Below are 15,654 nucleotides of genomic sequence, written 5' to 3'. Positions count from 1 at the left end.
TGAGGTATCTGGGGGAACAATGCCCAAGACACAGAAGTCCTAGAGTGAGGTCTCTGAATAGACTGAGCCTCACTTTCCCTGTATGGTTTTAAATCGATATCCCTAAAGGCTCTCAAAAATCTTCAATACTATTCCCAAAATAGATTATTACAGAAATGAAAAGATTTTTCCTCCCCATTTTTAACCAGTTAAAGTATACAGCTATGTGGAGAAAACTTTGTAGGTGTGAATAAACACAGTTCAATAAGAACACATATTAAAAACTTCCAAAGTTTCAATGGAAGAAATTGATGAAAATTCAAATAAAAGAGATGTATCAAATAAATAGAAATCCCAAGATGGAAATGTATTTGTTATAATGTGAACAAATCACATGAAATTAAAACCCAACTTCTGAAAAGATATGTTAGCACAAAAATAAAAAGATTCTAAAAATTTCTTTGAAAAAAAATAATAGGCATGGATAGCAAAAAACACAGATAAGAATATAAATAAAAGCATATTATAATACAACAAGCATTAAAATTGTGTGATACTGGTACAAAAGCAGAAAAACAGAGCACTGGAACAAAGTGGAAAGCCAAGAAATAGACATGATGCTATGTCTCAGCATTCATTTCTGATAAAGTAAGTTTCTTGAAAAGAGAGGTCAATATAGGATAGGGTAAAGTTCTAATAAATGATACGCCAATATGGAAAAAAACTAAATTAGGTCAACCCCAGATGGAGTAAACAATTAAATCTATCAAAATGAATTCCAAAGTTCTACCCATACCTTAACAATGATACTGAAAACCAATACAAGTCCCTCGTAACAACACAGAGTGATCATAATAAGGTCAACCTTCTCTGCATGCAGAGATCTTTACTGGACAAGGGGACACGTCTCTCACCTCCCCTGCTGCCTAGAAAATGGCAGCAGGACCTCCACCTGAGGTCCTAAGAGGGAACGAACAGGTGGTCTGGTCTGTGTGTTCACAAGCAGACATGACCACTGAAAAGTCCTATACACTGACGTCCTGTCTACCACTCAATTACAGTCACTTTCTGGGCTCTTACCATGACTATTACTCTGCTGTCTGGCAAGAACCAGCTACTCCCATCCCATACTGACAGAGTTCTTGTCTGGGTTGCAAAAATGCAGGAAAAAAAAAATGCTTTGGTAACCGTCATTGGGCACTCACTGTGTCCCTGGTTTGGGCTACTCACCGGGTACTGCTGAACTCTGACATTCCTGGCCAGCTCCAGGGCACTTAAATGTTTCCCAAGTTCAGCTTACCCTAAGACTAAAACATAATAAGAGTACAAGAACAGGTGGAGATCAGTGGATGTGTGGATGAGTCGGTGGTGGGTGCATGGGTGGTGTTTTTGGTTTTTTTTTTAGAATGTCTTCAATGGATTCTATACTCCTCCTAAAAAATGTGATCATCCTAGTCCAAGTTACATGCCCTTCATTTCTGAGATAACTCCTTGCAACTAATTCTGCCCATGACTTTGCTAGCACCAATGAACTATATGCTTTCCATCTGTCCAGTTTCCTCCATCTGCCCAATTTCTATGTCACAGCAGACACATTATGGTACATAACCATGAAAAACTGTTATTATAGAGATTATGTATAATATATCAAGAAAGGGCTCAAGATATGTCAACTTCTTTCTTTCCTTCCTTCTTACATGATTCAGTATAAAAGCCATTAGGCAGGGTTGAGCAAAGTAGGCATGAGCAAGGGAATGGGAGGAAAGAGTGAGGACACTGTTGCCCCAGCATGGGATATCACAGCCTGAGCAGAAAGAAGAGGGTCCCTGAATGAGGAGGGGACAGAAGTGACAGAACACTGGTTACATAATGGAAGTCAGGTTCATCACTAGCAGGAACGAGAGCTACAAATAGGAAAAAGGAAAAAACTAGAAAGAATGCATTGGGTTGGAATTAGAGGTACTGGTATGAACGCCTGGTCAGCCGTAATAGGTACTGAAATACTGAAATTGATACAGACATAAATATAGTTGTATGTGTTATACAGACTCTGTTGGCCAACACTTCCCCTAACTCTGTTGGCCAACAGGACCTGGGAACAGGAACACTACAACAGCCAGGAGCACACCAAGTGCCTAGATCTTAGTTTCTAAATCCCACTCTCCACTGAAATGAACCAAGGCTCCTTGGAAAACTGGCTGATTCCAGGAAAGCATGAAGATAGGCCTGGAATATCCTACTGTGTCAGAAAGTCAGGAAGGGCTCACAGATGATTGGGACAAGCCATAGGGACACAGAAGTGAGCTTGGAGGGATTCCCATTCATCAAATCTGGGACAATTTGGGTATCAAAATAAATAATGATGGAACTAGACCAAAACCTACCAAGCAATATAGCAAGCCATGTGACCCTGTTGATTTAAATAAATAAATGGCAAGAAGAGAAAGCTCTTTTTTACAGTAAAAATCCAACTAATAAATATAGAAGGAAGAAAAATTACCGATTGGCAACCATCTGAAAAATAATTAAACCAGACACCAACAACCCTCAAAATCCGTGGATTCTAAAACCAGTGGGTGAAAGTATGATAAAGAATGGAATGTTTATGATGTCGATATCCTTCCCAATATCTTTCTTAATAAAAAGAAGGTCCTAAAGGAGAGCTTCACAGTGAAGAAGACTGGCAAGCTCCATTTTAATCAAATGACCAAAGTGAGTAACTACTCAGTAACAATGTGAGAAAAACAGGGCATCACTTCTCTGATATTCCTGTCAAGAATGCACAGTATTAAGTGTCACCTTGAGGAAGCATTGGACAGATGCCACATTAATGCAAAGGGACATTTTACAACATATTTCACCTGCCAAAGTCCTAAAAGTCAGAGAAAAGCAAAGGGACTCTTCTAGACTGAAAGAGACAAGAAAGGTGTGGCAATCAAATACAACATATGACGCCAGACTGAATCCTGGACCCACATCGGACATTGCTGGACAAAGGACGACAACTCAAAGGGTGTCTAAGAATCAGATGGCAGGAGTATACCGGGGTTATTTTCTTAATTTGGATGTTTATATTGTAATTACAAAGGAGAATGCTATTGTTTAAGGGAAATGAACACAGAAGTATTCAGGGATGGCAGGGCACAGTGTTAGCAATCAACTTTCAAATGCTTTTGAAATTAAAAAGTTCCTTGTACCACACCTGCAGATTTTCTATAAAACTGAAATTAATTTCAAAAGAACAAAAAAAGACATGATACCAGATCCTGTATGTATGTTATAATTACAACTATTCACAAAAGAATATAAATAGGGTAATAAATAAAGTTATTAACATCAGGCACAGTGCTAAGGTTTTTGCATTTAAAGGCGCTTTTTTAACTTAAAAAAAATCCTTTCAAGTCATATTTCTGTAACAGTGGTAACTTTTAAGACAACTATGTACATGTTTAATTCAATAAGATAACTGGAATTAGAAAGAAGTCCCCCAGCAAAACAGGAAACAGCATAATGAAGCAAACAGTCTTCATCTTTTTTATAACTGATCAGCAATTAATTCCAAGATGCACAAGTGCCCCCATTACGTAGCCAACTCGTTCTAGAGCAATGACATATGCACAGAACTCTGAAAACCAAAAAACCAGATACCTTGATTTAGGTGTGTGGCCTCCATGATCTGAACGCCATTCACGGAGCACTGAGACCCGCTCAGGGGTATCAGAGTCACCGTTCCCCCAACATTTTCAAAGATGCAGTGCTCACTCTCCAAGTCGAGGCCATGAAGAACTAAGTTGGAAAGACATAAAAGAAAGAGGATGTTTTCTTTGTCATCTAGTGCAATGACTCCCAACCTTTATGTATTTCTCCATAATTGAATACTCTTCCCCTTTCATGTAAATATTGTGAAATGAACATTTATGTTTGGTGAGAAAAGTGGATTTCAAGAGTTCATGGCATCAACTGACAGAACTGAAGGTATCCTCTGAAGGTTACCTCAAAGGACCTGGACATCACCTGTGTAAGGAAATAAGTTCTCACGTGCTAATTTATCTCATCTTCAGAGAGAAAAGAGTTAAGTAATTTGTCTTCTTGAAAATCACTGTGTCACTCAGATGTTGAATAAATTTTCCCCACCAGCCACCCAAAGGTCACAGTAAGACAGAAACAACAAAAGAACCCTGTGGGTCAAGGACTTGTTATAACTTGCACACTTACAGACACTGCACTCCAGGAGCAGAAACCAAAGGTGACCTTGGCCTGGCATGGATCTTGGCAGGCCTAAGGAAGCCTCCAAGCTGTGCTGGGATGCACACTGCCACAGCCTGTGCCAAATCTGAGAGCACGTTACCTCCACTGACCTCTCAGAGCATGAGGCTACTAACGTGTACCTAATCTAGTAGGACTATCCTGAGTTATTCTCGCTTGCTGAGTGACCAGACACAGATATGAATGCCTGTTCAAATAAACCTACACGATTTTAGGCACAGCTCTTGGCCAGCTTCTCAGAAGCACAAATCCAGTAGCTCCCACTGCTCCCCACAGAGCTGTACTACTGAACTTTTCTGTGCACAGAAAACATGTTTTCTTATCGCTCATCATCATTTACAGCAACCCCAAAGGTCAAACACACGACTTAACGATCAGAAGAAGAGGCTTGACACCTAGTTCTACTCAAGAACAGCTGAAGCCGAGGACTTCTGGGACCTGGTTTTGCAGCAAACAGTACAGCATGTAGAACTACGCTAGCTTTGGCTTGATAAATAGCTTACACTTGGCAGGAGAGCAAGTCGAATGCCAGCAATTCTAGAAACAGCTGAGAGGACAGAATTCTTCCCCTGCCAATGCCCACCTTCACACACACACACACACACACACACACACACACACACACACACCACCCACCACCACTGCAGTGGTCCCTAAGTTATGCTTTCAAAGCCTACAAGACCTCACTCTGCTCCAGGGTTTAATCAGGAGTCATCTGCGTGCCTCAGCAAAGACTTTCAGGAAACCCACAAGTCACAGCTCCATACATGTGCACGTGTGTATTCCTACTCCCCATCACCACTATACAGTTAAGTGTCTACATCCTTCCCATGAAGGCATCTGATACCTTTTGGTATCTGTGTTTGATACCCAAAACAGATACCTTTATCTCATCTTCAGAGAGAAGATGATACCTTTCTTCTTTTCTCTGAAAAGAAAGAAAGCTTTCTGTGTTTGTTGGCATATTTCCATCACTATCCCACCACAATTTAAATTACTCTTTGAAGCTGTGACAGAATACAGAATATATATGGGGGGGATGTGCAGTTCTACTTAATTCATTAAATTAATTGTTCTGTGTCACTTGTTTGAATTGAGTTCAAAATTACAGAAATGCACATACTGATCAATACTGTATTTGAGAAAGAGGTTTTTTTTTTTTCCCCTAATGACTTTAATGTCATTCAAAAGAAAATTCTTCATTAAATGCTTTTTAAAAATCACTGGGAAGAGGAAATTATAAAGATTCTCACCAATATCTTGTTCTGTTGAAGCATCTTCTCTACCAACATATGTCTGTCCTTCCTAGGAAGAAAAGTCAAGTAAAATTTATTAGGAAGAACATGAGGAGCTGTCTGTTTCTCTACTTTTCACTTAAACCAAAGCAAGCTGGTGGCCAACAGGCTGAGCAGTGTCCTGGGCTGGCCACAGCCTCCGATGCATTGACGGTTCACTGAGGCTCCGTGGCCATACCCCACACTGTCCAGGAAAGGGCCACACAGCTCCCGAGGCTTAAGGCACAGTCATGGGTTGGCTCCTACCCTGAGGCTTAAGGAAAAATCATAGGTTGGCACGTATCAATAATCTGTCCATGCCGGTAATCCCACTGATGGTGTTCCTAATCCTTTCTGGCAACCGCCCCCCTGCACCGCGGGCCAGGGGTCCTTCATGGCTACAAAGCACAAATGTAATACTGTTCTCATCTTAAGTCATGGATCAGAGAAAGGATATTAAGTCAAGGTTACAGAAGTAACTGCTGATACTAACATGGTTAATTCTGTTCTCTTACACAAACAGCCTGTTTGGGACCAGGCCCAATAATGTAGGCAGGAGACACGCTTTACAATTAACCCAAGGGACCAGAAAACGACATGTAGCAAATCCCAGTTCCAGGTGGTTGCAAATTTCCTTCCTTGGTCTGTCTCCCTTTTTGTTCCTTACCTTCCTCTCACTGATTCTACAAAGTGGAAGGCAAAGTGAATGGATCTTCATTTAGCTTTAGAACTCCATAAACATGGGAACTTCTAATTCCACGGAACACCAGTGAACTGATGAAAATTCCCAAAGGGCTTAAAGATTTGTAGTGTATTCTCTAATGTAATAGCTGTGTTCACACACCTAGAGTATTAAATAAACCTTGCTAGTGTCTGAAGAGGAAACTGAACACGAAATTGTATGTCACACTTAAGCAGTTTCTACCTTCAAGTGATATAAGATGATTCCAGTACTCAGAAGGTCATCATCAATGCCAATCAAATGGGGCAGTTCAGAATCCAGAACAACTCCAATCCCTTCTTTCCTAAGGGCTAGAGTCTGTTCCTGAAGTTAGGAGGGAAAGAAAAGGAAAAGGTTACTCAGAGGAAAGAGAACTTCTTATTAGGTGTTCTTTGGGTGTTAAAATGAGCACTTTTATTTCTCATCAAAAAAGCTGCAAGAAAAATGGAAAACCTTCGTGTTGGAATCCTGGCATATGGCAGGTAAAGTGAACTTGAAACATATAAAAACTCAACATAAAATGAAGTAAGCTTATGGCCTGATGAGTATGATCTCTTCAAAGCCAAGCCCAAACCTTACCTTCCTTAGGAAAGGTCCTAGGACAATTGCACTACAAAGTAATCGTTCTGCCTCTTCAGAATCTTTATTTCATTTAATGTCTAGAGATCTCCTGATTTGCTGACTCTTCTCACCAGTCACTATGGCCAAACTGTGAATGTTCCCCAGAGCAACTCTCTCCTGTGCATTGGTGACCCCTATACCAGAAGTACCCCCGCCTCTGTCTCCTGCAGCAAGTTCCACTACCTAACAGGTCATTCCCACCCACATACCAAGGTGCTACAGATCTCCTGCCACCAACCCCCACCCCAACCACCACCCTTGGTCCTGCATGTCCAGTTACCACCAATTTTTCTGTGCCTCTTTGGAAGAAATCACCTTCAAACATTTTCCTACGCTAGTGGGTTCTCCAATTCCTCCCCTCCCACTCTCTCTGGAACCCACTCCATGCAGGCTTTCATCCTTGGAACTAGAGTACCCACCATCACTCTCGTGATGACCACATCCTCTCTCTGGACTTCACCTGCAAACCATATGCCGATGACTCAAATCTAAACCTCTAGACAGTCCTCTCCCTTGACCCCACGCTCATGCCTACATACGCTCACTTACCTCACATATTCTGTGGGGATACTAAACAGGCAGCTGAAAGCGAATACGTTGAAAAAACAACTCTTGATTTCCCCAGCCTCCCAAATCGACACACCATACCATTTCAGTGAATGCCAACCTGCCTTCTAATTGTTCAGACCCAAAACCATGATTACACTTTGCTCCTTTCTCAAATTCCTACATGCTTAGTGTTGACTCTCCCTTTAGAATATGCCCCCAATCCGACAACATCAAACCACCTGTACTAAGTTCCTCTTGAGCCCCAACCACCATCGTCTTTCACCAGGAAACCCACAATAATCGAGGCTACCACCAAAGACGCCCCCCTGTGGCATGTGCTCTACTCAGCAGCCAGAGGGACGTGAAGGCAGGCTGCACCTCTGCTCAAATCCTTTCTGTTGCCTTCCATTTCACAGAGATGAAAGCCCAAGTCCTTATAAGCCTCTACAAAGCTCTACATGACCTCCTCCCCTGCTGACCTCCTGTTCTCATCTCCCTCTCTTGCCCACTCCTGTGTAGGAGTCAGAAAGCTCCCCGCTATTGCTCAAACTTGCCAGCCTATCTGCCCCTCAGGGCTCTAGGCATCGTTCCTTCTGCTTCTGTGGCTGCTGATTCTTCTGTCACTGTCTCTTCATTCTCGTCCCCTCGAGCCGGGTTTCCAGACCTTGGCACTACTGACATTTTAGATAAGCTGATTCTATATTATGCAAGGATGTCTTGTGCACTGCAGCAGGCTTAGCGGCATCTCTGGCCTCCACCTGTTAGCTAGGATGCAATGGGAAGTTACACAAATAAGACGGCGGAAAGCTACCAGAAGAAAAGAAGAGAGGGAAGGAAAAAATTAGGAAGGACTGTGTTTTGTTTTGCAGAACCAAGAGTTCCAGCCATGGAGACGCCCGCTAAGTGTTTGACCTGACAGTCCCTTGCCAGGAGGGTCCTGCCTGATAGCCCCTTCCATATGCCAGTTTGGGTCAGATTGGAGCTAGGACCTCTTGAGCTGTATAGAAACCCCCGAGTTGTCCTAAAGTTACCTTTAGCTCACTAATGCTGGGATCTCCTCCTATAGGTGGAGTTTTCCACCACTGCTGAACATGAGATGTACGTACTTGCATGCTGACACGCCAGGCATGCACAACTGAACGAAATGCAAGCTCCCTGCCTCTGTCCCCTAATACACTGAACAAAAGCTTCCTGTACTAACCCCATGGGGAGACAGTGCTTTGAGCACTCTCTCCAGGTCTCTTACTAAGAACACGTAATACAAAGTTCTTTGCTTTCAACACTCCCCCGGGTTGTGTTCAATTTGGTACACCCCAAACGGCATACCCACTAGACACCAGTAACACTCTGCCTCTTCCCCCAAGTTGTGACAACCAAAGAGTCTCCAGATACTGGCAAATGTACCCTGGGGAACAAAATCAGCCCTAAAATGATCACACACACACACACACACACACACACACACACACACTCAAACTTGGCCCTCAACTCAAAAGTCACCTTCCCCATCACCCATACAAAATAGTAATCATAAACTCCTTTATCTGATTCATTTCCCTCCTTAGCAATTACCACTATATGACATTATATATAAGCTTATTACTTTGTCCAAATTAGAATATAACCCGGTCTCTAATTTCATGTCTGACATAGTAACTGCTGAATATTTGTCAAATGAATGAAAGGATGGGTAGATACTTGAAGTTTAGAGAAATGAAGGAAGGAGGGTTAATAGCACTGGTCAGGCAAGGGACCTTGGGCCTTTGTCTTAACATCAGGCCCATCTACCTGTACCAAGACAAAAGAGCTATAAAATCAGGCTTCTAGACAAGTCTGAGATAAATTCCAAAGACTGAAGGTGAAAATTCCAGCCGTGAAGTTGGGCTATGCTGAGTTTAAACTGAGTCAGATCCCACAGCACATTATGCTCTGGGATTTTAGGTATGAGGTGACCAATAGAGAAGCAAGTTCCAAGCTACTAACCAGACTCCAAGTAGAGACACTCGTAGCAAATCTCTTCCCAACCCCAAGCCCCGTAATGGACACAGTAACCAGGGCACAGCTCTAGATCCCCAACGTGAGAACTGCCTGAGACATAATTAAGTATGCCTTATATTCCTAGGATGAATCAATATACTCTGTGTCATTTAAATATTAAAACAATGCTATCTTCTAGGTGAAAGACTCAGAACTTCACAACCTTGCAGACAAGGGAGCTCTTAAGACATTGAGGGGATGGGCACTAGAGAGAAGTCCCTCCAGGTCTTCATTTCTGCAGACATTTGTGTCTCAAACACACACTGCAGAGCTGCAGTCATGCAAGAGGGTGACAGAATGAAATGCCAAAAAAATTAAAAAAATAAAAATCACCACTTGAAATAAAGCAATTCAATTTAACAACCATTAAATAGATATGCAGAGAAAATGACCAATGCATAACTTAGATTCAAGAAAAGGAAATGAAGCGTGTCATTGTTCTTCAATTACTCCTCTTATCAGCCGGGCTCCTGTTTCCGGGCTCAGAATCTCAGGCTTCCAGGTCGGAGACTTCAGTAAACCTGATTTAGTATACCAAGGCCCTCGCAAATCTTAGCTAAACGAGTACTGGAAATAAACCAGCCTCCACTCCTACCTCTCAGGTCTTGGGAGAACTTGTACTTTTTCTCTGCCTGTAGAATTCAAGCAGAAGTGCAAAGTATGTGTTTTTTTGTTTTTGTTTTTGTTTTTAAGATATATGTTAGAGTAGAGAATTTAATCACACAGTTCCATTTCATAAAATAGTGTCCTCACTGGAAGGTCTGGTGGCTCTGAACTGTGACAGCACTGCATGCATGGTAGGTAGCCACCTGCCAAACAATGTTCCAGGCCCCTAGGTCCATGTGAAAAGGACAGTGACTGTTCTCATAAGTCCAGAGCCATATGTATTTTCTTTCTGCATAAAAGTGGAAAATAACCCAAGAAAAAGCCAACGTTTTAAGTTCTAATAGCTCCCACTCAAACTAGAAAAATTGTTTTGGACTACATCCCAGTTTAGTTTCATATTCTTTTTTTTTTTTTTAAACCACTGAAAAACACTTTCTTTTCCTTCCTTGAAATAAGTCTCACAGACTTTGAAAATCATTTGAAATTCATAACTTTGGAGCCACTAGGTCAAAAGCATTACTTGTCCCCCCATGCTCTCCCCCACATACACACCCAACATGTTCTCACATACACTTCCATATGCTGAATGGGTAAAACCTGAATTAAGAGAAAGTTTTCCAGGATTGGGAGTGGGGGCAGATGAATTTATGATTAATGCTGCACTAAAGCTCTATGACATTCAAGCTGCATTCACTACACGATATTATAAAAGTGTCACCTCATAAAACTAAAAACGAGGGTTTAAATCATTGCTCAAGTGAAAAAGTAATTTCAGACAAAAATATCTATCACGTATAAAATATTTATTAAGTGGCATCTACTGTTATACATAATTTATGAAACACCTCTTTGATAAGATGGAATATTTAACATTGCAGAATTGGCCATCCCACCCCCAATGCTAGGTTCACTGGGTCCCAAAGAAAGTGGTAACACATATATATTTATATTATATTATATATTATATCTGCACATATTTTGTATTGAAACAAAGCTTTTGGCAATCAATATCTGTATAAAAAGGAAACTATAGCCTGACTAAAAGTGTCAAAACACAGCATCAGCTTATTTTAAACATTGACTTTGTGACATTTGTAAATAATATGTTCAATATGTTTTTCTTCGGTTTCTGAACCTGAAACATGTGTCCAGTGCTGTGACGCTCACTGTATCACTTCTGGCACATTCCAGTGGTTCAGGTGAGTTGCAGGCAGGGCTGCCCAGATTCCAGGGGGGAAGCCCACACAAGGGCTTGGCGCACTGGGAGCGCCCCACATAACCACCATACTTGCTTATCAGATGGAGCAGAGATTCTACGCCTCTTAATCACAACCATATCCTCAGTATCTAGCACTTTCTAACACAAGGTAACAGCTTTCCTGAATACATGAAAAACTGAAAAACAACACAAAAACTTATCAACAACAAAAACCAATTTTTCCCTTTTGAGAAGCCTACCTGAGAGCTGGATCCTACTTGGGAAACTGGGAAAACGGGGAACCCATTTGCCCCACTGAAATGAAGAACTCCCCAAGAGCAGAAACTGTGTTTCCTCATACTGATTGTGTTATGTGAGGTGAACCCAGCTGCACGGGGCAAACAGCAGTCACTCAGTAAGTGCTTATTATCTGGCATGGAGAGGCACTGGGGAGGCAGTGATTTTTTTTTTTTTTTGATAAGTCAAAAATTACATGTCAGAATCTTTTTGTGGAAAGGTAGTCTATGGTAAATTACATGTTTCACTAACTAGTGGAATTCTGTAGAGTTGACACACATATAAAGTGTACTTAATTTCTGCCAACTTGACTACAACATGTAGCAGAAGATGAGAGGGAATGGCATGGTCCCCCACATGCCCACTGTGGGTATGAAAAGGAGGGAGGAAGTCAGGCAAACAGGAAGACTAATAAAAAATAAAATGATCTTCTAGCAAAGCTACTTTTTCATTTAAGAAAACTGCATGCAATTTTATATAAATTTAATAAAAAGAAAAGAAACTGAAGTATTTGTTGAATTTCAACCAAATGTGCCTTCACTACAAGAGATATTTCCTAAAATATCCTTCTAAGTTAAAATGTCATAAAGCATATTTAGAGGTTCATGAGCATGGCGTGTATATATTCATCATATGTGTTTTGATTTTAAACACTGTTAGTCAAGTCTGTACATGTTTGGAAATACCTGCCTCCTGCCCTCACACCTGAATGACATCTTAGCTGTTGTCAGTCTGGGCCACAGTTGTGTCATACTTCTTTTCTCTCAGAATGCTGAACAAATGTCTCCACTATCTTCAGAAACTGAACACTGCTCTAAGAAAATAGAAGGTTAGACTAACTTTGAGTCCATGGCAGACAATCTGGTTTTCTGCCCAGGGGATCTGAAGAACTTTTCCTTTATCTCTGAAATTCAATAGCTTAATGAGGATAGATCTCAGTATTGAACCTTCTGTACTCCAAATTTTCTTGGAATCTGATACTAATTTGCAGACCCAGTTCTTTTTTTTATTTTTCATTTCAGGAAAATTGCCTTGTTTTCTACTGCATTTTGTTTCATTTGCTGACTGCCTATTTCAGGGATGCCAATTATCCTTATATTACACTGTCTTTGTCTTCTTTATCTTTTAGCTTCTCAGTACTTAATATCTTGATTATTTCATTTGGGTTCACTGAGATTATTAAGCCTTTATTCTTTCAGTAATTTGATTTCAATGGCATCTGTTCTTTCCCTTGGTATTTCTAATTTTATTTATTAGTCCTGTACCGATGTTGTTTTGGACCTCAAAATCTTTCTCTAGGTCTGCAATCTCCCTTCTCCCCCTCATCTCATTCTGCTTTTTATCATCATCATTTCTGTTTATTGACTTCACATTTCTCACTAACTTGTTCCACAGAATGAAACAATTGTAAAGAATGCCATTCTACCCCTTGAGGTATGTTTTCATCTATATCTGGACCTTTGTCCTCTGCATGCTTATTCCATTTTTTCCTTTTTGTTGTCTGTCCATCTTTCTACCTATCCCTCACTGCAATCATGTTTTTATAATTACCCTACTTTTTTCTCACAACTTGTGTATGCTTAAGTATCCAGAAAATCTGTATGCTCTAACACATGAATGGGAAACTCCTTGACTCTCATCCCACCATACCTGTGATCTTGTCAGGTTCGAAAACGAAGTCGTCTGCATTCTATCCACTTTTCTCTAGCCAGATGTAATGACAGACAGCCACATCTCAACCAAAGCACCCTAAAGGCTCTGTTTGAATGCCAGAGCTCTGCCTTTTTTTCAACAAAGGTCATGAAATAGCCTCTACTGAGTTCTTTCCTCCTGCTTGAGAAGAGGGCCCACTCCTATAGGGAAGACTGCTCTCAGACTCATTGTTTCACCAGGTCTTCACTTACAAAGAGAATCAGTTCTTCTCTTCACATCTTCCCAGTTGCCACCATCAGCCACTTCTGTGGTCCCTCAAAAGGAGAGGAAAATCAGTTGCTATGTCCCCAGGTTAGAGGGTTTCAGGGAGGGTTTCCTAAGCATCTCATGTTCAGGCTTAGGAACACACTCTATTACAACCTTCCCTTTTCCTTGGCAGCCAGCTCATGACTTTGTCATCTGCTTCCTATTAGGAGTCACCGCAGTATTTCTGCAACAGCATGGGATGCTTGCTTTGCTTTTTATTATTTCCGCCTATCTTTGAAACTGATGTCATCTTCAAACGCCTCTTTAAAGACTAGGATTTCAGCAGGCTATAAAAAGGAAGAAAATAGGGGTACCCAGGTTTGGAGGACTTCTTGAGTAAGGACATGGGAGCAGAAAACATGCGTATCTATACAAGGGACCCCTGGAAATCCAGTTTAACAGCTAAGCCTGGGGAAAAAATGGACTGGAAATCCAGGCAGATGGGTCATTATTTGATTCAGAAACTGGGAAGCCATGGAGAATTTTGAAAACAGGAACTGGTTGATACTTCAGAAGATGAATCTGTTAAGGATGTATGAAGAGAGGGAAAAAAGGGAAGTGGGATTAGAAAGGAAGGGACAACTTGGTTGACATTGTAGGGTCAGATGCACTCCATGACAATCAGTTTAGATGGACTAAATCAGTTTAGATGGACTAAACAGTTAAGACATCTTTCTCAACCCTTTCACATATTCTCTTAATGAGAAATAAGGAAACTGGAGAGTTTGCAAGAGCTGCAAACATCTGATAAATATCCCAAAGATTTTTATTGCCAGAAAAAAAAAATCCTGACATTTACTAGTAAGACTTTGCAGACAGCTCAGCAAGTGGATATTGGTGACTTGAGTTAAAAATCACTCACCAATTTGACTGGCAAGTGTTTGCAAGTAATTTACATGTTGCTGGTATAATGTAAAAATGATAAATAGTCATTAGCAACACAAATTAATTAGCTCTGAAATCCTGAAAGTACACCACAAGCTGACATTCACCAGAAGCTACTCTTTCTTATACATTCTTCCACACATAGAAAGAAATCTGTCCATCTAACAGAGAAAGGGAGCAGTTGCCAAGATTACCAGGAAATCAATGAAGTTATACTGGTCAACTGCCTCAACTATCATCCTGTCTTCCTTTACGCTCTGTTCATGCAACCTGAGTAAGCTCTGATGAAAAGGGGGAAGAATCTTCACATTCCTCTGGTAAATAATTTTTTACTTTTTCTGTGTTCCCAAACAGCATATGAGAGAAAAGTGGATAAAAATATATCTGCTGGTTAATAGCATTTCTATGATCCTACAAAGCTATTGGTAACATGTAATCCTTCTTATGAGAGCTCTACTAATTATACTCTTTGAACTAAAATCTGATTTACACACACACATGTGTATGTGCATGGGAAAAAAAAATAGTCTGTAGAAGTTAATGAAGGACTGGAAATCTACTATAACTGAAAAAGTCTGGCAGATACCACAGACTACAATCAAGGCAGCACTGGCAATCAGCCTTAATCAGAACGAAGTTCCCAGAAGGATGAGGTTCAGGTGGGAAGGCAGAATTAGGAATCTATGGCTTGAAAAGGAAAGAAAGAATCAAGTGGGTCAGGCTAGGAGCCACCATTGGTCCTTCTCTTTGCCTCAAATCTCCTAATTAGACCATCACTGGTCCATCAACTCTACCTGCACAAAAAAGTCTGAATCATCCACAATTTTCCATCTCCACTGCTACTACTGATCTGGTCTGACAGACACCATATCCCACCTGGAGTCTCTGACGTCCTCCAATTGGCCCTTCTGTTTCCTCTCTTGCCACCCTACAATCTATTCTGCATATTACAGCAGATCCACCTTTTCAAAACTTCAAGAAGTCGGGAATAAAACCCTACAACAGTTTCCCAAGAATTTAAAATAAAATAACCCACATATCTCACTTCATCTGGTCCCTATGCACCTGTCCAACCATATCCCCCTCCACTCTGCACTTGACGAACAATGCTCCAACCATAATGGCCTCCTCATTCCCACTGCAGGGCCCCTGCACCTGCTGTTCTTTCTGCCTGGAAGTTCTCCCCTGACATCTTTATGTCTTGCTCCCCTCCTTCAGTCAGCTCTTATCACACATGCTGCCTGCTGTCTCAGAAGCAAGAC

At 41.1% G+C, this 15,654-nt stretch overlaps 1 protein-coding gene across 11 annotated transcripts in view; it reads right to left on the bottom strand.

The window, feature by feature from the left end:
• The window catches only part of KIF16B (kinesin family member 16B), a 280,503-nt gene that overhangs the window by 134,564 nt on the left and 130,285 nt on the right, over positions 1–15,654 (bottom strand). For all 11 annotated transcript variants that reach the window (XM_082743222.1, XM_082743224.1, XM_082743223.1 and 8 more), the window contains 3 exons: positions 6,445–6,564; positions 5,499–5,550; positions 3,628–3,765 (listed from right to left, as the gene is read on the bottom strand). In XM_082743222.1, coding sequence (XP_082599348.1) covers positions 3,628–3,765; positions 5,499–5,550; positions 6,445–6,564 — 310 coding nt within the window. The remainder of the gene's footprint in view (positions 1–3,627; positions 3,766–5,498; positions 5,551–6,444; positions 6,565–15,654) is intronic.

The sequence above is a fragment of the Mustela nivalis genome, assembly GCF_964662115.1.
Source record: "Mustela nivalis genome assembly, chromosome: 8".
NCBI classification, from domain to species: Eukaryota; Metazoa; Chordata; class Mammalia; order Carnivora; family Mustelidae; genus Mustela; species Mustela nivalis.
This window is presented reverse-complemented; position numbering and strand designations above follow the sequence as displayed.